General features: G+C 47.7%; 1 protein-coding gene across 2 annotated transcripts in view; it reads right to left on the reverse strand.

The window, feature by feature from the left end:
* The window catches only part of FAM120C (family with sequence similarity 120 member C), a 564,585-nt gene extending 540,804 nt beyond the window's left edge, over positions 1-23,781 (reverse strand). Inside the window, exon 1 of one of the 2 annotated variants that reach the window (XM_069209344.1) lies at positions 23,067-23,781. In XM_069209344.1, coding sequence (XP_069065445.1) covers positions 23,067-23,543 — 477 coding nt within the window. In that variant the 5' untranslated portion in view covers positions 23,544-23,781. The remainder of the gene's footprint in view (positions 1-23,066) is intronic. The other variant, XM_069209345.1, reaches the window with a different exon arrangement.
* Between the last annotated feature and the right edge of the window lie 1,103 nt (positions 23,782-24,884).

A 24,884-nucleotide genomic window follows, 5' to 3' on the forward strand; every position in this document is an offset into this window, starting at 1 on the left:
GTCCAACATGGTTAAGGAGTTTTGCCTCTCCTGCCCCACCTGTCAAGCCAGTGGTAAGACAGGTGGGCATCCAAAGGCCCCCCTCATTCCACTTCCAGTGGTGGGGGTGCCCTTTGAAAGAGTGGGTGTGGACATAGTTGGTCCACTAGAACCTCCCACAGCCTCAGGAAATATGTACATCCTGGTAGTAGTGGATCATGCTACCAGGTATCCTGAAGCTATTCCCCTTAGGTCGACTACTGCCCCTGCAGTAGCCAAGGCCCTCATTGGTATCTTTACCAGAGTGGGTTTCCCTAAGGAGGTGGTGTCTGACAGAGGTACCAACTTCATGTCAGCATACCTAAAGCACATGTGGAATGAGTGTGGAGTGACTTATAAATTCACTACACCATACCATCCACAAACTAATGGCTTGGTTGAGAGATTCAACAAGACATTAAAAGGCATGATCATGGGGCTCCCAGAAAAGCTCAAAAGGAGATGGGATGTCCTCTTGCCATGTCTGCTTTTCGCTTACAGAGAGGTGCCACAGAAGGGAGTAGGATTCTCACCCTTTGAACTTCTGTTTGGTCATCCTGTAAGGGGACCACTTGCCCTTGTTAAAGAAGGCTGGGAGAGACCTCTCCATGAGCCTAAACAGGACATAGTGGACTATGTACTTGGCCTTCGCTCTAGAATGGCAGAGTACATGGAAAAGGCAACCAAAAACCTTGAGGCCAGCCAACAGCTCCAGAAGTTTTGGTATGACCAAAAGGCTGCACTGGTTGAGTTCCAACCAGGGCAGAAAGTCTGGGTTCTGGAGCCTGTGGCTCCCAGGGCACTCCAGGACAAATGGAGTGGCCCTTACCCAGTACTAGAGAGGAAGAGTCAGGTCACCTACTTGGTGGACCTGGGCACAAGCAGGAGCCCCAAGAGGGTGATCCATGTAAACCGCCTTAAGCTCTTCCACGACAGGGCTGATGTCAATCTGTTGATGGTAACAGATGAGGATCAGGAGGCAGAGAGTGAACCTCTCCCTGATCTTCTGTCATCAGACCCAAAAGATGGTACAGTAGATGGAGTGATCTACTCAGACACCCTCTCTGGCCAACAGCAAGCTGATTGTAGGAGAGTCCTACAACAGTTTCCTGAACTCTTCTCCTTAACCCCTGGTCAGACACACCTGTGTACCCATGATGTGGACACAGGAGACAGCATGCCTGTCAAGAACAAAATCTTTAGACAGTCTGACCATGTTAAGGAAAGCATCAAGGTGGAAGTCCACAAGATGCTGGAATTGGGAGTAATTGAGCGCTCTGACAGCCCCTGGGCTAGCCCAGTGGTCTTAGTCCCCAAACCTCACACCAAAGATGGAAAGAAAGAGATGAGGTTTTGTGTGGACTACAGAGGGCTCAATTCTGTCACCAAGACAGATGCCCATCCAATTCCAAGAGCTGATGAGCTCATTGATAAATTAGGTGCTGCCAAATTTCTAAGTACCTTTGACTTGACAGCAGGGTACTGGCAAATAAAAATGGCACCTGGAGCAAAAGAAAAGACAGCATTCTCCACACCTGATGGGCATTATCAGTTTACTGTTATGCCCTTTGGTTTAAAGAATGCCCCTGCCACCTTCCAAAGGTTGGTGAATCAAGTCCTTGCTGGCTTGGAGTCCTTTAGCACAGCTTATCTTGATGATATTGCTGTCTTTAGCTCCACCTGGCAGGATCACCTGGTCCACCTGAGGAAGGTTTTGAAGGCTCTGCAAACTGCAGGCCTCTCTATCAAGGCATCCAAATGCCAGATAGGGCAGGGAACTGTGGTTTACTTGGGACACCTTGTAGGTGGAGGCCAAGTTCAGCCACTCCAACCCAAGATCCAGACTATTCTGGACTGGGTAGCTCCAAAAACCCAGACTCAAGTCAGGGCATTCCTTGGCTTGACTGGGTATTACAGGAGGTTTGTGAAGGGATATGGGTCCATTGTGACAGCCCTCACTGAACTCACCTCCAAGAAAATGCCCAAGAAAGTAAACTGGACTGTGGAATGCCAACAGGCCTTTGACACCCTGAAACAGGCAATGTGCTCAGCACCAGTTCTCAAAGCTCCAGATTATTCTAAGCAGTTCATTGTGCAGACTGATGCCTCTGAACATGGGATAGGGGCAGTTTTGTCCCAAACAAATGATGATGGCCTTGACCAGCCTGTTGCTTTCATTAGCAGGAGGTTACTCCCCAGGGAGCAGCGTTGGAGTGCCATTGAGAGGGAGGCCTTTGCTGTGGTTTGGTCCCTGAAGAAGCTGAGACCATACCTCTTTGGGACTCACTTCCTAGTTCAAACTGACCACAGACCTCTCAAATGGCTGATGCAAATGAAAGGTGAAAATCCTAAACTGTTGAGGTGGTCCATCTCCCTACAAGGAATGGACTTTATAGTGGAACACAGACCTGGGACTGCCCATGCCAATGCAGATGGCCTTTCCAGGTTCTTCCACTTAGAAAATGAAGACTCTCTTGGGAAAGGTTAGTCTCATCCTCTTTCGTTTGGGGGGGGGTTGTGTAAGGAAATGCCTCCTTGGCATGGTTGCCCCCTGACTTTTTGCCTTTGCTGATGCTATGTTTACAATTGAAAGTGTGCTGAGGCCTGCTAACCAGGCCCCAGCACCAGTGTTCTTTCCCTAACCTGTACTTTTGTATCCACAATTGGCAGACCCTGGCATCCAGATAAGTCCCTTGTAACTGGTACTTCTAGTGCCAAGGGCCCTGATGCCAAGGAAGGTCTCTAAGGGCTGCAGCATGTCTTATGCCACCCTGGAGACCTCTCACTCAGCACAGACACACTGCTTGCCAGCTTGTGTGTGCTAGTGAGGACAAAACGAGTAAGTCGACATGGCACTCCCCTCAGGGTGCCATGCCAGCCTCTCACTGCCTATGCAGTATAGGTAAGACACCCCTCTAGCAGGCCTTACAGCCCTAAGGCAGGGTGCACTATACCATAGGTGAGGGTACCAGTGCATGAGCATGGTACCCCTACAGTGTCTAAACAAAACCTTAGACATTGTAAGTGCAGGGTAGCCATAAGAGTATATGGTCTGGGAGTCTGTCAAACACGAACTCCACAGCACCATAATGGCTACACTGAAAGCTGGGAAGTTTGGTATCAAACTTCTCAGCACAATAAATGCACACTGATGCCAGTGTACATTTTATTGTAAAACACACCCCCTGAAACCTAACCGACTATCTGTGTAGGCTGACTAGTTTTAGCAGCCTGCCACAAACCGAGACATGTTGCTGGCCCCATGGGGAGAGTGCCTTTGTCACTCTGAGGCCAGTAACAAAGCCTGCACTGGGTGGAGATGCTAACACCTCTCCCAGGCAGGAATTGTCACACCTGGCGGTGAGCCTCAAAGGCTCACCTCCTTTGTGCCAACCCAGCAGGACACTCCAGCTAGTGGAGTTGCCCGCCCCCTCCGGCCCGGCCCCCACTTTTGGCGGCAAGGCCGGAGAAAATAATGAGAATAACAAGGAGGAGTCACTGGCCAGTCAGGACAGCCCCTAAGGTGTCCTGAGCTGAGGTGACTCTAACTTTTAGAAATCCTCCATCTTGCAGATGGAGGATTCCCCCAATAGGGTTAGGATTGTGACCCCCTCCCCTTGGGAGGAGGCACAAAGAGGGTGTACCCACCCTCAGGGCTAGTAGCCATTGGCTACTAACCCCCCAGACCTAAACACGCCCTTAAATTTAGTATTTAAGGGCTACCCTGAACCCTAGAAAATTTGATTCCTGCAACAACAAGAAGAAGGACTGCCCAGCTGAAAACCCCTGCAGCGGAAGACCAGAAGACGACAACTGCCTTGGCTCCAGAAACTCACCGGCCTGTCTCCTGCCTTCCAAAGATCCTGCTCCAGCGACGCCTTCCAAAGGGACCAGCGACCTCGACATCCTCTGAGGACTGCCCCTGCTTCGAAAAGACAAGAAACTCCCGAGGACAGCGGACCTGCTCCAAGAAAAGCTGCAACTTTGTTTCCAGCAGCTTTAAAGAACCCTGCAAGCTCCCCGCAAGAAGCGTGAGACTTGCAACACTGCACCCGGCGACCCCGACTCGGCTGGTGGAGATCCGACGCCTCAGGAGGGACCCCAGGACTACTCTAATACTGTGAGTACCAAAACCTGTCCCCCCTGAGCCCCCACAGCGCCGCCTGCAGAGGGAATCCCGAGGCTTCCCCTGACCGCGACTCTTTGAACCTAAAGTCCCGACGCCTGGGAGAGACCCTGCACCCGCAGCCCCCAGGACCTGAAGGACCGGACTTTCACTGGAGAAGCGACCCCCAGGAGTCCCTCTCCCTTGCCCAAGTGGAGGTTTCCCCGAGGAATCCCCCCCTTGCCTGCCTGCAGCGCTGAAGAGATCCCGAGATCTCTCATAGACTAACATTGCGAACCCGACGCTTGTTTCTACACTGCACCCGGCCGCCCCCGCGCCGCTGAGGGTGAAAATTCTGTGTGGACCTGTGTCCCCCCCGGTGCCCTACAAAACCCCCCTGGTCTGCCCTCCGAAGACGCGGGTACTTACCTGCAAGCAGACCGGAACCGGGGCACCCCCTTCTCTCCATTCTAGCCTATGTGTTTTGGGCACCACTTTGAACTCTGCACCTGACCGGCCCTGAGCTGCTGGTGTGGTGACTTTGGGGTTGCTCTGAACCCCCAACGGTAGGCTACCTTGGACCAAGAACTAAGCCCTGTAAGTGTCTTACTTACCTGGTTAACCTAACAAATACTTACCTCCCCTAGGAACTGTGAAAATTGCACTAAGTGTCCACTTTTAAAACAGCTATTTGTGAATAACTTGAAAAGTATACATGCAATTTTGATGATTTGAAGTTCATAAAGTACTTACCTGCAATACCTTTCGAATGAGATATTACATGTAGAATTTGAACCTGTGGTTCTCAAAATAAACTAAGAAAAGATATTTTTCTATATAAAAACCTATTGGCTGGATTTGTCTCTGAGTGTGTGTACCTCATTTATTGTCTATGTGTATGTACAACAAATGCTTAACACTACTCCTTGGATAAGCCTACTGCTCGACCACACTACCACAAAATAGAGCATTAGTATTATCTATTTTTACCACTATTTTACCTCTAAGGGGAACCCTTGGACTCTGTGCATGCTATTCCTTACTTTGAAATAGCACATACAGAGCCAACTTCCTACATTGGTGGATCAGCGGTGGGGTACAAGACTTTGCATTTGCTGGACTACTCAGCCAATACCTGATCACACGACAAATTCCAAAATTGTCATTAGAAATTGATTTTTGCAATTTGAAAAGTTTTCTAAATTCTTAAAAGACCTGCTAGGGCCTTGTGTTAGATCCTGTTTAGCATTTCTTTTAGAGTTTAAAAGTTTGTAAAAGTTTGAATTAGATTCTAGAACCAGTTGTAGATTCTTAAAAAGTATTCCAACTTTTAGAAGCAAAATGTCTAGCACAGATGTGACTGTGGTGGAACTCGACACCACACCTTACCTCCATCTTAAGATGAGGGAGCTAAGGTCACTCTGTAAAATAAAGAAAATAACAATGGGCCCCAAACCTACCAAAATACAGCTCCAGGAGCTTTTGGCAGAGTTTGAAAAGGCCAACCCCTCTGAGGGTGGCAACTCAGAGGAAGAGGATAGTGACTTGGAGGACAATTCCCCCCTACCAGTCCTATCTAGGGAGAACAGGGTCCCTCAAACCCTGACTCCTAAAATAATAGTCAGAGATGCTGGTTCCCTCACAGGAGAGACCAACACCTCTGAAATCACTGAGGATAGCCCCAGTGAAGAGGACATCCAGTTAGCCAGGATGGCCAAAAGATTGGCTTTGGAAAGACAGATCCTAGCCATAGAAAGGGAAAGACAAGAGATGGGCCTAGGACCCATCAATGGTGGCAGCAATATAAATAGGGTCAGAGATTCTCCTGACATGTTAAAAATCCCCAAAGGGATTGTGACTAAATATGAAGATGGTGATGACATCACCAAATGGTTCACAGCTTTTGAGAGGGCTTGTGTAACCAGAAAAGTGAACAGATCTCACTGGGGTGCTCTCCTTTGGGAAATGTTCACAGGAAAGTGTAGGGATAGACTCCTCACACTCTCTGGACAAGATGCAGAATCTTATGACCTCATGAAGGGTACCCTGATTGAGGGCTTTGGATTCTCCACTGAGGAGTATAGGATTAGATTCAGGGGGGCTCAAAAATCCTCGAGCCAGACCTGGGTTGACTTTGTAGACTACTCAGTGAAAACACTAGATGGTTGGATTCAAGGCAGTGGTGTAAGTAATTATGATGGGCTGTACAATTTATTTGTGAAAGAACACCTGTTAAGTAATTGTTTCAATGATAAACTGCATCAGCATCTGGTAGACCTAGGACCAATTTCTCCCCAAGAATTGGGAAAGAAGGCGGACCATTGGGTCAAGACAAGGGTGTCCAAGACTTCAACAGGGGGTGACCAAAAGAAAGGGGTCACAAAGACTCCCCAGGGGAAGGGTGATGAGACAACCAAGACTAAAAATAGTAAAGAGTCTTCTACAGGCCCCCAAAAACCTGCACAGGAGGGTGGGCCCAGAGCCTCTTCACAAAACAATGGGTACAAGGGTAAAAACTTTGATCCCAAAAAGGCCTGGTGTCATAGCTGTAAACAGCATGGAAACCAAACTGGAGACAAGGCCTGTCCCAAGAAAGATTCCACTCCAAACTCCCATCCAGGTAACACTGGTATGGCTAGTCTCCAAGTGGGATCAACAGTGTGCCCAGAGCAAATCAGGGTCCACACTGAAGCTACTCTAGTTTCTGAGGGTGGGGTGGATTTAGCCACACTAGCTGTCTGGCCGCCTAACATGCAAAAATACAGACAGCAACTCTTAATTAATGGGACTAGAATAGAGGGCCTGAGGGATACAGGTGCCAGTGTCACCATGGTGACAGAGAAACTGGTTTCCCCTGGCCAATACCTGACTGGAAAAACTTACACAGTCACCAACGCTGACAATCAGAGAAAAGTACATCCCATGGCAATGGTTACTTTAGAATGGGGAGGGGTCAATGGCCTGAAACAGGTGGTGGTCTCCTCAAATATCCCAGTGGACTGTCTGCTTGGAAATGACCTGGAGTCCTCAGCATGGGCTGAGGTAGAACTAAAAACCCATGCAGCAATGCTGGGTATCCCTGAACTGGTGTGTGTGAAAACAAGAGCACAATGCAAGGCACAGGGTGAAAAAGTAGAGCTGGAGTCTGGAAAAATGGCCCAGCCTACCAAGAGAACAGGAAAGTCAGTTGGGAAGCCAACTGCAACACAGCAAAAGAAAGGGAACCTCTCTTCTCAGGAAGAAGTTCTGCCCTCTGAGGGAACTGAGCCTTTGGAGCTTGAACCTTATCAGGTTGAGCTCTTAGGCCCAGGGGGACCCTCGAGGGAGGAGCTGTGTAAGGGACAAGAAACCTGTCCCTCTCTTGAAGGCCTTAGGCAGCAAGCTGCTGAAGAGTCCAAAGGCAAGAAAAATGGAACGCATAGGGTCTATTGGGAAGATGGACTCCTGTACACTGAGGCCAGAGACCCCAAACCTGGTGCCACTAGGAGAGTGGTAGTGCCTCAGCTGTTCAGGAAGTTCATCCTAACATTGGCCCATGACATTCCCCTTGCTGGACATTTGGGACAAACCAAGACGTGGGAGAGGTTAGTCAACCACTTCTACTGGCCCAATATGTCCAACATGGTTAAGGAGTTTTGCCTCTCCTGCCCCACCTGTCAAGCCAGTGGTAAGACAGGTGGGCATCCAAAGGCCCCCCTCATTCCACTTCCAGTGGTGGGGGTGCCCTTTGAAAGAGTGGGTGTGGACATAGTTGGTCCACTAGAACCTCCCACAGCCTCAGGAAATATGTACATCCTGGTAGTAGTGGATCATGCTACCAGGTATCCTGAAGCTATTCCCCTTAGGTCGACTACTGCCCCTGCAGTAGCCAAGGCCCTCATTGGTATCTTTACCAGAGTGGGTTTCCCTAAGGAGGTGGTGTCTGACAGAGGTACCAACTTCATGTCAGCATACCTAAAGCACATGTGGAATGAGTGTGGAGTGACTTATAAATTCACTACACCATACCATCCACAAACTAATGGCTTGGTTGAGAGATTCAACAAGACATTAAAAGGCATGATCATGGGGCTCCCAGAAAAGCTCAAAAGGAGATGGGATGTCCTCTTGCCATGTCTGCTTTTCGCTTACAGAGAGGTGCCACAGAAGGGAGTAGGATTCTCACCCTTTGAACTTCTGTTTGGTCATCCTGTAAGGGGACCACTTGCCCTTGTTAAAGAAGGCTGGGAGAGACCTCTCCATGAGCCTAAACAGGACATAGTGGACTATGTACTTGGCCTTCGCTCTAGAATGGCAGAGTACATGGAAAAGGCAACCAAAAACCTTGAGGCCAGCCAACAGCTCCAGAAGTTTTGGTATGACCAAAAGGCTGCACTGGTTGAGTTCCAACCAGGGCAGAAAGTCTGGGTTCTGGAGCCTGTGGCTCCCAGGGCACTCCAGGACAAATGGAGTGGCCCTTACCCAGTACTAGAGAGGAAGAGTCAGGTCACCTACTTGGTGGACCTGGGCACAAGCAGGAGCCCCAAGAGGGTGATCCATGTAAACCGCCTTAAGCTCTTCCACGACAGGGCTGATGTCAATCTGTTGATGGTAACAGATGAGGATCAGGAGGCAGAGAGTGAACCTCTCCCTGATCTTCTGTCATCAGACCCAAAAGATGGTACAGTAGATGGAGTGATCTACTCAGACACCCTCTCTGGCCAACAGCAAGCTGATTGTAGGAGAGTCCTACAACAGTTTCCTGAACTCTTCTCCTTAACCCCTGGTCAGACACACCTGTGTACCCATGATGTGGACACAGGAGACAGCATGCCTGTCAAGAACAAAATCTTTAGACAGTCTGACCATGTTAAGGAAAGCATCAAGGTGGAAGTCCACAAGATGCTGGAATTGGGAGTAATTGAGCGCTCTGACAGCCCCTGGGCTAGCCCAGTGGTCTTAGTCCCCAAACCTCACACCAAAGATGGAAAGAAAGAGATGAGGTTTTGTGTGGACTACAGAGGGCTCAATTCTGTCACCAAGACAGATGCCCATCCAATTCCAAGAGCTGATGAGCTCATTGATAAATTAGGTGCTGCCAAATTTCTAAGTACCTTTGACTTGACAGCAGGGTACTGGCAAATAAAAATGGCACCTGGAGCAAAAGAAAAGACAGCATTCTCCACACCTGATGGGCATTATCAGTTTACTGTTATGCCCTTTGGTTTAAAGAATGCCCCTGCCACCTTCCAAAGGTTGGTGAATCAAGTCCTTGCTGGCTTGGAGTCCTTTAGCACAGCTTATCTTGATGATATTGCTGTCTTTAGCTCCACCTGGCAGGATCACCTGGTCCACCTGAGGAAGGTTTTGAAGGCTCTGCAAACTGCAGGCCTCTCTATCAAGGCATCCAAATGCCAGATAGGGCAGGGAACTGTGGTTTACTTGGGACACCTTGTAGGTGGAGGCCAAGTTCAGCCACTCCAACCCAAGATCCAGACTATTCTGGACTGGGTAGCTCCAAAAACCCAGACTCAAGTCAGGGCATTCCTTGGCTTGACTGGGTATTACAGGAGGTTTGTGAAGGGATATGGGTCCATTGTGACAGCCCTCACTGAACTCACCTCCAAGAAAATGCCCAAGAAAGTAAACTGGACTGTGGAATGCCAACAGGCCTTTGACACCCTGAAACAGGCAATGTGCTCAGCACCAGTTCTCAAAGCTCCAGATTATTCTAAGCAGTTCATTGTGCAGACTGATGCCTCTGAACATGGGATAGGGGCAGTTTTGTCCCAAACAAATGATGATGGCCTTGACCAGCCTGTTGCTTTCATTAGCAGGAGGTTACTCCCCAGGGAGCAGCGTTGGAGTGCCATTGAGAGGGAGGCCTTTGCTGTGGTTTGGTCCCTGAAGAAGCTGAGACCATACCTCTTTGGGACTCACTTCCTAGTTCAAACTGACCACAGACCTCTCAAATGGCTGATGCAAATGAAAGGTGAAAATCCTAAACTGTTGAGGTGGTCCATCTCCCTACAAGGAATGGACTTTATAGTGGAACACAGACCTGGGACTGCCCATGCCAATGCAGATGGCCTTTCCAGGTTCTTCCACTTAGAAAATGAAGACTCTCTTGGGAAAGGTTAGTCTCATCCTCTTTCGTTTGGGGGGGGGTTGTGTAAGGAAATGCCTCCTTGGCATGGTTGCCCCCTGACTTTTTGCCTTTGCTGATGCTATGTTTACAATTGAAAGTGTGCTGAGGCCTGCTAACCAGGCCCCAGCACCAGTGTTCTTTCCCTAACCTGTACTTTTGTATCCACAATTGGCAGACCCTGGCATCCAGATAAGTCCCTTGTAACTGGTACTTCTAGTGCCAAGGGCCCTGATGCCAAGGAAGGTCTCTAAGGGCTGCAGCATGTCTTATGCCACCCTGGAGACCTCTCACTCAGCACAGACACACTGCTTGCCAGCTTGTGTGTGCTAGTGAGGACAAAACGAGTAAGTCGACATGGCACTCCCCTCAGGGTGCCATGCCAGCCTCTCACTGCCTATGCAGTATAGGTAAGACACCCCTCTAGCAGGCCTTACAGCCCTAAGGCAGGGTGCACTATACCATAGGTGAGGGTACCAGTGCATGAGCATGGTACCCCTACAGTGTCTAAACAAAACCTTAGACATTGTAAGTGCAGGGTAGCCATAAGAGTATATGGTCTGGGAGTCTGTCAAACACGAACTCCACAGCACCATAATGGCTACACTGAAAGCTGGGAAGTTTGGTATCAAACTTCTCAGCACAATAAATGCACACTGATGCCAGTGTACATTTTATTGTAAAACACACCACAGAGGGCACCTTAGAGGTGCCCCCTGAAACCTAACCGACTATCTGTGTAGGCTGACTAGTTTTAGCAGCCTGCCACAAACCGAGACATGTTGCTGGCCCCATGGGGAGAGTGCCTTTGTCACTCTGAGGCCAGTAACAAAGCCTGCACTGGGTGGAGATGCTAACACCTCTCCCAGGCAGGAATTGTCACACCTGGCGGTGAGCCTCAAAGGCTCACCTCCTTTGTGCCAACCCAGCAGGACACTCCAGCTAGTGGAGTTGCCCGCCCCCTCCGGCCCGGCCCCCACTTTTGGCGGCAAGGCCGGAGAAAATAATGAGAATAACAAGGAGGAGTCACTGGCCAGTCAGGACAGCCCCTAAGGTGTCCTGAGCTGAGGTGACTCTAACTTTTAGAAATCCTCCATCTTGCAGATGGAGGATTCCCCCAATAGGGTTAGGATTGTGACCCCCTCCCCTTGGGAGGAGGCACAAAGAGGGTGTACCCACCCTCAGGGCTAGTAGCCATTGGCTACTAACCCCCCAGACCTAAACACGCCCTTAAATTTAGTATTTAAGGGCTACCCTGAACCCTAGAAAATTAGATTCCTGCAACAACAAGAAGAAGGACTGCCCAGCTGAAAACCCCTGCAGCGGAAGACCAGAAGACGACAACTGCCTTGGCTCCAGAAACTCACCGGCCTGTCTCCTGCCTTCCAAAGATCCTGCTCCAGCGACGCCTTCCAAAGGGACCAGCGACCTCGACATCCTCTGAGGACTGCCCCTGCTTCGAAAAGACAAGAAACTCCCGAGGACAGCGGACCTGCTCCAAGAAAAGCTGCAACTTTGTTTCCAGCAGCTTTAAAGAACCCTGCAAGCTCCCCGCAAGAAGCGTGAGACTTGCAACACTGCACCCGGCGACCCCGACTCGGCTGGTGGAGATCCGACGCCTCAGGAGGGACCCCAGGACTACTCTAATACTGTGAGTACCAAAACCTGTCCCCCCTGAGCCCCCACAGCGCCGCCTGCAGAGGGAATCCCGAGACTTCCCCTGACCGCGACTCTTTGAACCTAAAGTCCCGACGCCTGGGAGAGACCCTGCACCCGCAGCCCCCAGGACCTGAAGGACCGGACTTTCACTGGAGAAGCGACCCCCAGGAGTCCCTCTCCCTTGCCCAAGTGGAGGTTTCCCCGAGGAATCCCCCCCTTGCCTGCCTGCAGCGCTGAAGAGATCCCGAGATCTCTCATAGACTAACATTGCGAACCCGACGCTTGTTTCTACACTGCACCCGGCCGCCCCCGCGCCGCTGAGGGTGAAAATTCTGTGTGGACCTGTGTCCCCCCCGGTGCCCTACAAAACCCCCCTGGTCTGCCCTCCGAAGACGCGGGTACTTACCTGCAAGCAGACCGGAACCGGGGCACCCCCTTCTCTCCATTCTAGCCTATGTGTTTTGGGCACCACTTTGAACTCTGCACCTGACCGGCCCTGAGCTGCTGGTGTGGTGACTTTGGGGTTGCTCTGAACCCCCACCGGTGGGCTACCTTGGACCAAGAACTAAGCCCTGTAAGTGTCTTACTTACCTGGTTAACCTAACAAATACTTACCTCCCCTAGGAACTGTGAAAATTGCACTAAGTGTCCACTTTTAAAACAGCTATTTGTGAATAACTTGAAAAGTATACATGCAATTTTGATGATTTGAAGTTCCTAAAGTACTTACCTGCAATACCTTTCGAATGAGATATTACATGTAGAATTTGAACCTGTGGTTCTCAAAATAAACTAAGAAAAGATATTTTTCTATATAAAAACCTATTGGCTGGATTTGTCTCTGAGTGTGTGTACCTCATTTATTGTCTATGTGTATGTACAACAAATGCTTAACACTACTCCTTGGATAAGCCTACTGCTCGACCACACTACCACAAAATAGAGCATTAGTATTATCTATTTTTACCACTATTTTACCTCTAAGGGGAACCCTTGGACTCTGTGCATGCTATTCCTTACTTTGAAATAGCACATACAGAGCCAACAGGTGGTTTCGCTAGTGCTGGGGATGAAGGCCAGGTTTCGCTAGTGCTGGGGATGAAGGCCAGAATCATCTGTGTGTAATCTGCATAGGACACTAGGGCGAGCCCAAGTGAATGCACAATTGCTGCCATGGGGCGCACATACAAATTTAACAGTATGGGGGTGTGTGAGGAGTATTTTGTGACCGCACACAACAGAGGATGAATGGAAGAGGTGAACGAGTCTTTGCATACTCAGAAACTTATGTCAACTAAAAAGGCCTCCAACCAGTTGATGGCGATCCCTATAATAACGAAATCCAACATTCTCTGAATGAGGATGGGATGAGATACTGCACTGAAAGCAGCATTCAAGCCCAGCATGATCTCTGCCGCTGAGCTAACTTGATCTAGATTAGAACGAAGTTCCTCTGTGGCTACCGGTAATGCAGTTTCCGTACTATAGCCAGACCAGAAGTCTGCCTGAGTGGGGTGTAAATTAGCATGCTACTCCAGAAGACTAGACAGATGTTTATGAACATGCTTTTCCAGTACTTTACTCACTACCGGGAGAAGGACAATTGGCCTGTAGCTGTCTACCAGATCAGGATTGGCCGTTGGTTTCATTAGAAGTGGCTTCGCTATTGCATGTTTCCAAGTATTAGGAATATGCCCTGCTTCGAGCAAATGGTTGAGAATGTTCATGAGGGTGTCCAGTACTAGGATGCTACCATGGTCCAGGATATCAGGAGGGGCTGGGACACAAGGAGTCTGATTTTATGGATTCAGGAGTGGATTTCAAGGTTTCACTGCTCAACGCAGGGAAGGCCAGGGTGGGGCCTGCATGCTGCCTTGCTTGATCATCGGTGCTGGGAGAGTTAACTGATGGAAGGAGGGTCCGGATGTTCTTGACTTTGTTGATGAAATGGTTGGCAAACATGTTGCAGCGTTCTGTAGACGGGGAGGGTTCTACAGAACAAGAGGGAGAAGTCAAATTTGTTGACTGTTGAAAATAGTTCCCTGGATGAGTTCGGAGCAGTCTCTATTTTCTCTTGAAAGTAGGTGATTCTGGCCTCCCTAATTGCTTGTTTAAATCTTTTTATGGCTATTCTACAGCTTATTTTGCTATTATTACAATAGGTATTCATCTACTCTCTCTCCTTCTTTCTAGCCTCTCTTTTTTAGTTGAGTTAGCTTTGGCATGTACCAGCAAGTTAATGAGACATTTCTCAAAGGTGATATATATCTCTGTAGTGCCACCCATTAGGGCGAGGGCAACCTTCCATTCACTTATGTTAAGTTTGGACAACGCTCGACTAGGCTTTTGTGAAGGGGGTTGTTTACCAGTTGTCCCTGAAACTTCAAGATGGAAGGGGACTAGATGGTGATCAGACCACAGTATAGGGAAAGATTCCTCAGTGAAAAGGTTACTCAAATTAGTGAAAACAGGGTGTAGAAGGTGACCTGTGTTGTGAGTGGGTGTCTATACAACTTGGCATAAAAACAGGGCTTCAAGGTCTTGAGACAGAACTCTCTCGATTTCACATCCATTATGTTCAAAGTGCATGACCAAGTCAGCCAGAGGGTCAAATATGCTTTCTGCAGACTACATTCGGCTGCAATATCACTCAGGTACAATATCACTATAACTATTACTATTACTATGGTGTGTATCAAGCATACAGTATTCTGCTCTTTTATGAGGACTATACAGGTACTAAAAAAAAAAAATTAAAAAAAAAAACACCAAGCTGCAATAATGGAAAAAAGCACTGAGGAAAAAGTAAAAACGATGTGTCTTTGGAAAAATTGAGACCTTTATCAAGTGTGTTTAAGAACCTGTCATACTCCTCACACAACCTGTTCCCGGTACCACTGTTTGCTTACTGAATGTTTTACTCTGCAATCAGTGCAACAAAGCTTGCTTCTGTAAAGGTGCTGCTTATTAATACTTCAGAGCCAGTAGATCAAATGAGGTTGGTGGGAAGAAATGCTAAGGTGTTCTGTATACTTTCCTTTTGGATCCCCTGGATCTACTTTAGAACCACTGCTAGATTTCATTTTGTGGGGTTGGAGCTCAGGGCTGCTGGGCAAATGGGCGCATTAACTCATGGTGCTAGAAAATACCAGTGGGGATTCAGCATCGGTAACCGTGCAGAAAACACAGAGGTGGTGTGAACACATGTTTTGAACCCTAGTGTAGAAAAGGGCAGTGTCTGCCGTGGTACAGGCTCTTGAATACAGGCCCTGAACATTGTAATGTTGGTAAACACTTGCCTATTTATTTAGTGCTTCCTGGACTTTGCCATCTTACTACCGTCAGCTCGCAAATAACACTTTCTAGACTCTTCCCTCCTCTATCCTATTCAAATTAACAGATATACATGTCCATCACCCAAATTAAAAACATATATTTCCCTATACTAATCTGACACAAATGCTTTTTGGGTTCCAAAGCAGCATGCTACTCACCGAAAAGAATTTCAAAGTCTCATCAGCTGTAGTAAGAGCTATATGAATACAATTAAAATGTGATTGATATTTAATAGTAATTGGAGAGGGAGGATATTAAACCAGCCAGGAAGCAAGCTGTCTTGTTACACCATCAGAGAATTGAAGGTCGCAATTGCTAAAAAATTTGGATGAGTTGCTAACTGCTTACACTGAAGGTGAACCCCATTACATTTATGAAGTATCAGTGAAAATGCTGCAAAATCACTATGATGCGAAGATCTACATGGAATTAGAACAACTTATGTTTTTCACAGGGGCACAGGTAATTATAAAAAGGTTGGTAGTTATGTAGCTAGTTTGAAAGGTCTTTCCTGAGCTTTTGACTTAGGGGCCAGTACAGATTTGCTCATGCAAGACCAGTTAGTATGATACACTAAATCCTACATGGAAAAAAGTCTAGATAAATACCCGTTTGAAGGAAGCAACTGAGATTGTGGAAAATATTTAACATACATCTAGATAGGTGAAAAAAGAAAGAGAGGAACTGCTAGGACGCATGAATAAAGAAACAATTATAGCAACATTAAAGTTGTATGGGGAATATCATAATGAAGTTGTGCTGAGAGTGATGGTCCTACTCTAGAGGAAACAAAGTTAAAGTGCTGCATTTGTGGCAAGGTAGGACATTTGTCCCTAAGTTAACTGTTTTGAAAGAAACTCCCCTTGTTTAAAAACATAAATGTGGCAAACGTGGACATTTTGCACATGTGTACGGTAGAGGATAAGAGCAGAATGTGAGTAAGGTTTCGAGTAGTGTTCAGAAACTAGTCCTGCAAGTTGCGAATACTTCCATGTATAGAATAATACAATATATGATGGTCCAATGATGATGCTGCAGTGCTGTACTGAAGAAGGGGAGAACTAATCACAGTTCTTGTAGATTCTGAATCACCATACACTTTGATAGGTGCCAAAAATTGGGAGAGAATTTTTGGAAGGTAGACTACTACACTATCACCTCAGAATATTATTTCTAGTGAATATGGGGGGTAATTCCGATTGAATTCGCAGGTTTCACTGTCATGAGAATTGTTTTAAGGAAAAGGGGAAAATTGGAAAGGTATATTAAGCAAAACGAGGCAACCACTTTTTAGGATGGAGGCATCTACAAGGTTTAAATATCACACCTAATCTCTATTCTCTGGATTAAGTATTGAAGGTGACTGATTAAGCAATATTTTGAATATAATAAAAAAATAGAAAAAATATTTAGAGATGAGCTAGGGCTGCTTAAAGATTTTGAACATAAGATAGTGCTGAAAGAGAAAATGAAGCCAGTTGCACACAAAATTAGAAGGGTCTCTTATCTTCTTGTTGCACCATCAAGGAGGTAACTGGACAAGTTTAAAAACCTCTCACTTTTAATAAATATTACTAAAGCATGACGAAGCAGTGCACCTTCGTTTACAGAGAGCATATTTTCTATTGAAATGCCATACACATTCCTGCTGAATGTAGTTTTACTGATAAAACTATTTGACATGCACATGATAGTGTGTGGGAATCAGGTTTCAGAAAGTATTTATCATTTGCTCATCACCAAATAAAGTATTCAGATTTTAACAGGATCAAAACAAATCATTGTTTCCATTATAGTTCAGAATAAACAAAAACATTTTTCCTAACTGTAATTTTTGCCATTTGTACCGTTCATTTATATGTTATTTAAATGTTGTGTGTTGGAAAACAAATTGACATCCTATATCAGATGAAAAGTTGATCCCAGGGTACCTCCTGGGCCTGGTATTCCAGCAGAGCGATAATTCAGGGATTAATCTATTGGGCGTAGAGCCACAGAGGGTAACATCAGTTTTATTCCTATTGACCCTGTATCCACCAATTTGCTCAAATTCAGAAAAAAAACTTGAGAGCCTCCTGCTGAGAGGACTGATCCTCTTCCAAAAACATAATATCATCTGCGTAAAGTTTGATCTACCGCATTGACTTCAAAGGAAGGTGAATCTGGTTATTCTAATTGTAATAGCTAACGGTTCAATAAAAAGAGCAAAAAGAATAGGGGATAGGGGGCAGCCTTTACTGGTCCCACAGCGAAATTGAAGGTGGCCCACGCTCACAGAGTTAATTATAATATCAGCTTCAGAATTTTGATATATCCGTGGAATTAGTGCTGAAACCCTGAATCTGGATAATATTTCAAACAGTGTATCCAAGACTACTAGATCAAAACCTCTTTCTGCGTTGAACAAAAGAATAACGGCGGGAATTTTATTTGAAGAGAAATAGTCCAGAGCCTCGGCCAAAAAGTGTGTGTTGGTTGCAAGTTGTCACCCAGAGATAAAACCGTTTTGATCAGGAGGGACCAAGTTAGGGACAACCACATTAAACTGATTAGCCAGGAGTTTCATAATGATTTTATAGTCTGTATGTAACAGTGAAATCGGGAGATATGCATTAGGGTCTTCTTTATTCTTATTTTTTTTTGGAAAGCTAAGCACCTTCCCCATATACCAAGAGTTAGGAATCCTCACACCCTTTAACAAGCTATCGATTAGAAACAAAAAATCATCTACAAATTTCTTAAAGAAGATTTTATAAAATGTGGCAGGGAGACCATCCGGGCCACAGGCTTTCCATTAGAAAGATTTTTGACCACCTCCAAAGGTTTTAGCTTAGTGAATGGCTGGGAAAGAACGTCTAAGTCTTCTTTTGACAGAGTGGGGATATCCAGTTTCCCCAAACAATCCCAAATAGTCTTGCAGTCAATATCCTTGGTTTGACTATAGATTTGTATGTAGTTTTCTAAGATAACTTTTCTGACTGCAGCCGATTCAGTATATGTTTGCCCTAAGATAGGACATCTCAGCTCATGTATCATATTACTAGCAACTTGGTCCAGAGTTTGCCAGATCTTGAGAAGATCGGAGCTGTCTGGCAGGTGTGTAGAAAGATAGGCGGTAGTTGAGGAAGGCCGGCCCGATGTTGTGCAGAGCCTTGTAGGCATGTGTCAGGAGCTTGAAGGTGATGCATTTGTTGATGGGGAGCCAGTGCAGGTCTCTAAGGTGGGTGGAGATGTGGCTGAGGTGGGGATGTCAAGGATAAGTCTGGCTGCTGCGTTCTGAATTCTCTGGAGTCTTGCTTGGTGCTTCATTGTGATTTCAGGATAGAGCGTTGCGTAGTAGAGTTTGCGGCTGACGAGTGCATGGGTGACCATCCTTCTTGCCTCGGTTGGGATCCACTTGAAGATCTTTCAGAGGAGGCAAAGAGTGTGAAAGGTTGACGATGAGACTGTGTTAACCTGGTGGGTTAGGGACAGTGTGGAGTCCAGGATGATGCCTAGGTTGCGTGTGAGGTCGGTGGGTAGGGAGGTGCTTTTGAGGGCAGTTGGCCACCAGGAGTCGCCCCAGGCAGAGGGAATGGGACCCAGGACGACAACATCTGACCAACTGGAGCGTGATGAACTACAAAACTGAGTGCATAGTGAAAAACTGCTGTGTTCAAAGGAGAAATTAACAATATTACAACGTGAAACGTTATGAGGCAGAATGCACAACATTTACAAATATTAATGTGAGTGCAGAAAATTAAACTAATTTAGAAATTAATGTTTTACACTGCAATGGTGGTTGAATATCCGGTTTGTTTTTGACAGTAAATAAGATCAAAAATATAGATCTAAATGCATTGAGAGAAAAAGAAACACAAGTGCAGCCTGTCGTAAGTGTGACATGAACTAGCCATAGTGGATGAAAGGGGACAACGTATTCTGAAACGTTTGTGTCAGTAACCGCATCAAGCAGTAGGTAATGGGTAGTTTCACACGCTTTGTACAGCAATTAATACAGTCACAGATAGCAATCAGAGACCAGAGCTGCGGGTTAAATGCGATGTGCCTGGGCATGTAATATAGGACATAATGATAAAATGCGTTGTCAGTGACTTATTTCCCAGGGTCTGCTACTCTTCAGAGAACTAGAAAGCCAAGACCAGTGCATATTGACAGACAGGAGCACTGTTAAGTATGTAAACATGTATGTGAGTATATATTTCAATATGTTGTTCATTAACATGTTGTCACGTTGTCACCTATTCTGGTTAGGTACTCAGCATCGAAAGTTTACTTCAATCCATCCCACAGACATCACACATTTACTGATACAACAGGTACAAACTGTAAAAATAAATCACCTGAAAAAAGTGAAAGTCGATCATTCAAACAGAAAACAGAGTGCCTTATATCTTATATCAATAAGATGTTAGGCTCAAAAGATACTGTGAGGCAATTTGTACTTAAATAATTGCAATTTGCGCCTAAACTACATGTACACATTACGGATCATCATTCTTGTTATTACTGGGCTAAGATTTTGGAACTATCCTGTATGAAAAATAAGATTGTCAACAACTCTGTACAGCGAGGTTCCTCATTTGAGGAGCAGGTGACGGACTTGTTTAAATGGATGTAAACGGACTTCCGTTTACTTCTTACAAGTCGCTGTCAAAAAAATTGGAAGTTTTGTGTAAATGTATTGGTGAGCTATAAAGTCTAGACACATGGCACAGGAAGTGTTAAATGCTAGAAAGGGCACCCGGGTAGCAGCAGCAGCAGTCCCCCTCCCTGCACAGTTACAGAGGCTCTGAAGCATCAACTGTTAACTGATCCCAGGACTGTGGAGAAAAACAGGTCTGAGCTGAAGTGGTTAGCGGGGTTGAAAAATACAAGTACCATACGCTGGAAGCAAAAGCAAGGCTTCTGATTCATCTGAAGAAAGTTACATCTCTATTTGCAGATCCTTTAAAACATTTTAAGGTGCACCTGCCAACTGCAGGGAAAAGAGGCTTAAACAGGGTTGCGCTCTATGAAACTTCAAAGCGGCATGGCTATCATGGAGCACAGGGAGACAAACAAAACAATGTGACCTTATCTGGTAGTCATGTAAAGCGCTCCAATACCGCCACTCGAGTTTGTGCGGTATGAAAATTCTGAGCGCCATGTCCGCCTTGATTATTATCCGTGCAACAGGGTCAGTCCCCAAGGCGGTACAAATGTAAAGCATTTACCAACAACATCAAGGATTTTTGAAAGGCAAGCCCAGGAACGAATGTAAGTGATGGGAGGGAGGGGTGTGTGGTTAAAGGTACAGAAGAGATTATAATACGTCGGAAAGCAGCGCTTACGCTACACTCAACCTAAAAACACCAAAGTAGGAGACAGTTATGTTCTGCATTATTTAGTTTGCAATTCCAGAACCCCTTAAACCAAGTATAACATTTTAATGAAAAAGTAAAAAGCGTGAATGTGTTTGTGAAAACCAATAAGGAAATGTAAAAACAAAGGGGCAATATAAAAGCAGGTAAAGTGAAGAGTGTGTTAAAGGGATCGATCAACTCTTCTGGCAGAGACAGGTAGTGGACATGACTAACTTAAGTGCCTGTGCTTGGTGCAGTAACTCCACGTGTCCTCTGCTACTACAACACCGCAGCCACGTGCAAAACGTGTGTAACCCCCTCATCACATCCAAAGATGCTGACCCCTGTCATAAGGAAGACAATGTAGCATTCTTCACCACTCTTACACCAAAGGCTCCCTTCCATCTTTCACGAGTTTTAGCTTATCCTGGTTAGAAGAGACTGAGTCAGTTAGGTTTTATCTTTGGATTACTTTTGGAGTAGCACTGTTGCATCTAAAGTTGGTCATACCATTTACCATGTGTGGTAGATTATCAGAAGCAATAAATTTCACATATTTCAAGTTTGCGGAAAATTACATGCAGACTTAAGTGGTTAGTACACCAATATCCAGCCAAATGTCACCTCCAATTCTGTAGCCTTTAACTACACTTAGTAGATTTAACCTTGCAGAGACAGCTCATCTTATTGCACCCGATAACTACTGAGTACGGTAAACTCCAGAAAACTTACAATTCTATTACCACAGTGGTCAGAAACCTCCACCCACTCATAATCAACGCATTACAGTTGTGTTTTACCAACTGTAATATCAAGACAAATTTCACAAATTTGAAAGTGGAGTAAAGCGACCGATGCACGGACATGAAACACTGGAGAGCTCCACCCAGGACCTGACGCAGTGGAAGGATGTCTACAGCCCATGACATCCAAGGAGGCCTGCCCAGTCCAGGACACACCACCACCCTTACCCTAGGCAGCAAACCCTTCCTGGTCCGATACACCTCACTTTAAAAAAAGATGCTCTTCTCGTCTGTAATCCATACCACACAAACCCCTTCTCTCCACCCTTCTCATGCCCTTCTCGGCTGAAACATCGACCTTGGCCAGTTTCAAGCAGTGCTGTTGGGGGTCACACCCCCTTTCGAGGTCACAAGAAGGACCAGGAGGCTGGGCGCTACCAGGGCAGCGCATGGACTACAAATCCCAGAATGCACTGCTATGTCATCCAGACTTCACATGCCATCCTCGGCCAGTTGCAGGCAGTGCTGCTGAAGAGGACACAGTCCCACTGAGGTCTCAAGCACACTCATGGGGAGGTCACACCCATAGGAGGAGCAGATAGTGGAGAGACACCAGAACACTGCATACACTACAACTCCCAGAATGCAATGCTGCGTCCTCCAGACTTCACACACACCCTCCCCTGCAGACACTGGTTTTGGACAGTTTTAGGCAGTGCTGTTCGAGGAGGGGCCACACCCCCACTTGAAAACTGAAGCACACTCATGGGGAGATCACACCCCCTAAGGACCAGGTGGCTGCTTGCCAACAGGACACCACTTTAGATGACAACTCACAGGATGCAATGCTGCGTCCTCCAGACTTCAAACACCCTCCTCTGCAGACACATTGGTTTAAACAGATTTAGGCAGTGCTGATGGGGCAGGGGACACACCCCATCTTGAAGTGTGAAGGACACTCAGGGGAGATCACACACCCCCAAGGACCCAGGGGCCTCAACTCCCAGAATGCAATGCTGCGTCATGGAGACTTCACACGCCCTCCTCTGCAAAGGAATTGGTTTTGGGTAGTTTTAGGCAGTGCTGCTGGTGGGAGGGGGCAGGGGACACACCCCATCTTGAAGTGTGAAGGACACTCATGGGGAGATCACACGCCCCAAGGACCCGGTGGTTGCTTTCCACAAGGCCACCACTTAGACCACAACTCCCAGAATGCAATGATGTGCCCTCCAGACTTCACCCCCCCTCCCAGTTCTGCAGAGGCATTGATTCAGGCAGTTTTAGGCAGAGCTGCTGGGGCGGTGGAAGGGCCACACCCCTAGGAGACCAGAGGGCCAGGAGCCACCAGAGCAGCGCTTGGACTACAACTCCCAGAATGCACTGCTGCATCCCCCAGACTTCACACCTCCCCCTCTGCAGAGGCATTGGTTCCAGGCAGTGCTGCTGGAGCGGTGGCACCTCTAGGAGACCAGAGGGCCGGGAGCCACCAGAGCAGCGCTTGGACTACAACTCCCAGAATGCAATGCTGCATCCCCCCAGACTTCACACCTCTGCCGAGGCATTAGTTCTGGGCAGTTTTAGGCAGTGCTGCTGGGGCGGTGGAAGGGTGGCACCCCTAGGAGACCAGAGGGCCGGGAGCCCCCAGAGCACCGCTCGGACTACAACTCCCAGAAGGCACTGCTGCGTACACGGAAAGCCCCGGCAGGGACAAGCCGACATTCCCCAGTTCTCACCTTCACTCTGAAGCGCAGCAGGGCCAGCCTCAGGCAGTGCTGCAGGCAGGCCGGCGGCAGGAACCAGGCCCGCGGCGGAGGGGTGCCCTTGTGCCCCACGTGGCCCACGATGAGCTGCGCGGTCTGGCGCTCGGCCTGGGCCCGGCGGGCCCACTCGGGCAGGCGCGGCTTCCCCAGGGCCCCGGGCAGGGCCAGGGCGAGCTCCAGGCCGGCGGCGCCCGCCAGCGCCCACAGGTAGCCCAGCATGGCCCCCCACTGCCCGCCGCACACCCAGTCCGTCTGGTAGCCGCCGTAGAGCCGCTGCAGGGCCGAGCCCGCGTCCACCAGCACCCGGGCCGGGGGCGGCGAGGCCCCGGGCGGCAGCGGCGGCCCCGGGGAGCCCCGCCAGACCGCGCGCGCCAGCTTCAGCAGGTCCACCGGCACCACCGCGCCCGGGCAGCGCTTCTCCACGAACTCCTGCAGCCCCTGCACGCCCATGGCGCCGGCGAGGCCTCGGCAGAGACGGCGAACACCGAGATCCACAAAATGGAGGTCACCGGCAGGACCCGCTCACAAAATGGCGGCCACCGGCCCGCTCGAAAATGGCGGCCCCCAGGGGGTGAGCCTTCCCGCCAAAAACAACCTCGGGCGCCAATCTGCGGACCGTCCAGCGCGCGCGCGCCTCAAGCTCCGGGCGCCATGTTGCGCGTTTACTCGCGCGGCCAGGTATGGCGGTCTCTTCGTTTCCAACAAACCTCGTGGCCTTACTGGGAATTGTAGTTCTTTTGCATAACGACTTCAGTGTCCAAGCGCGCGAAGAGAGCCGCGCTTGTACTACGTTTCCCAGAGACGCGTGCGCGCGCCGGCCCGGGGCTCCCACAGCCATTTGTGACCGGAAATGTGCATACAACTTCCGGGAGACGTAGTGTGCAGTCCTCTTCCCGCGCGCTCCTTCGTCTCCTCAGTTTGAAGCTGATATCACTAGTCTCTGGTTTGCTACATGATCAGTTCGTATACATCGACTTATTAATAAGTCTGAAATGCCTTAGAAGACGTGTCTTGTAAAGCGCTACAGCCCTCGGGCCAACTTCGCGCTATATAGAACCGCAAAAAAAAAATGGGAACACCACCAGGTCTCGCCTCTGAAAGAACTACCGACTTTGCCATTTCAGTCATGTTGTTCACCAGCGTGGCTGCCGTTCTGTGCGGCTAAAAGTTACTCACGTGCTGGGAATTCTGTGGAGTGACCTGAGGGGGGTCGATTCTGTGCCAGGACAGGCGGCTTCGGATTAGGCTTTCACCCATTTTGCTGTTTATTGTGCTCCAAAAGACAGCAGCCAGAGAAATGAAACGTTACCCATAACTTAAATTGTGACCTCATCACAATAGCAGGAATCATCACATAACATGGTATGTAAACAAAGGGACGTCCGCTTTTGCTGCTGACCAAATATTAGAAGAGTTCATTTTCGTTTCAGGATTGGCCAAAGAAGCAGTGAGTCTACTAGGCAGCAGACAATCTGTACTAGCTATAGTACGTCGTCTTTTGGATCTGATCCACAGTGATCCCAAGCTGGCAGATACTTGCCCTATGGCCTTCAGCATGTTGCCTGTCAACATGTTTGTATAAGAATTGTCCTTCCTTGACTGCACATTTACAGCCCTGGATGTTTAATTTCAACATCCCTGAACAATCTTTTGGCTGGGGCAGATTATTTTGGAGGGCAACTGACCGGCCGTCCACATCGATGCATCTGCAAAACATTAACAGAATATCTGCTAGGAATCACAAGCAGAATGTTTTTTCTTTTTTCCCTATTATGGTTCTTTATAAAAACG

This window comes from Pleurodeles waltl, chromosome 10 (genome assembly GCF_031143425.1).
Source record: "Pleurodeles waltl isolate 20211129_DDA chromosome 10, aPleWal1.hap1.20221129, whole genome shotgun sequence".
In the NCBI taxonomy this organism is placed as follows: Eukaryota; Metazoa; Chordata; class Amphibia; order Caudata; family Salamandridae; genus Pleurodeles; species Pleurodeles waltl.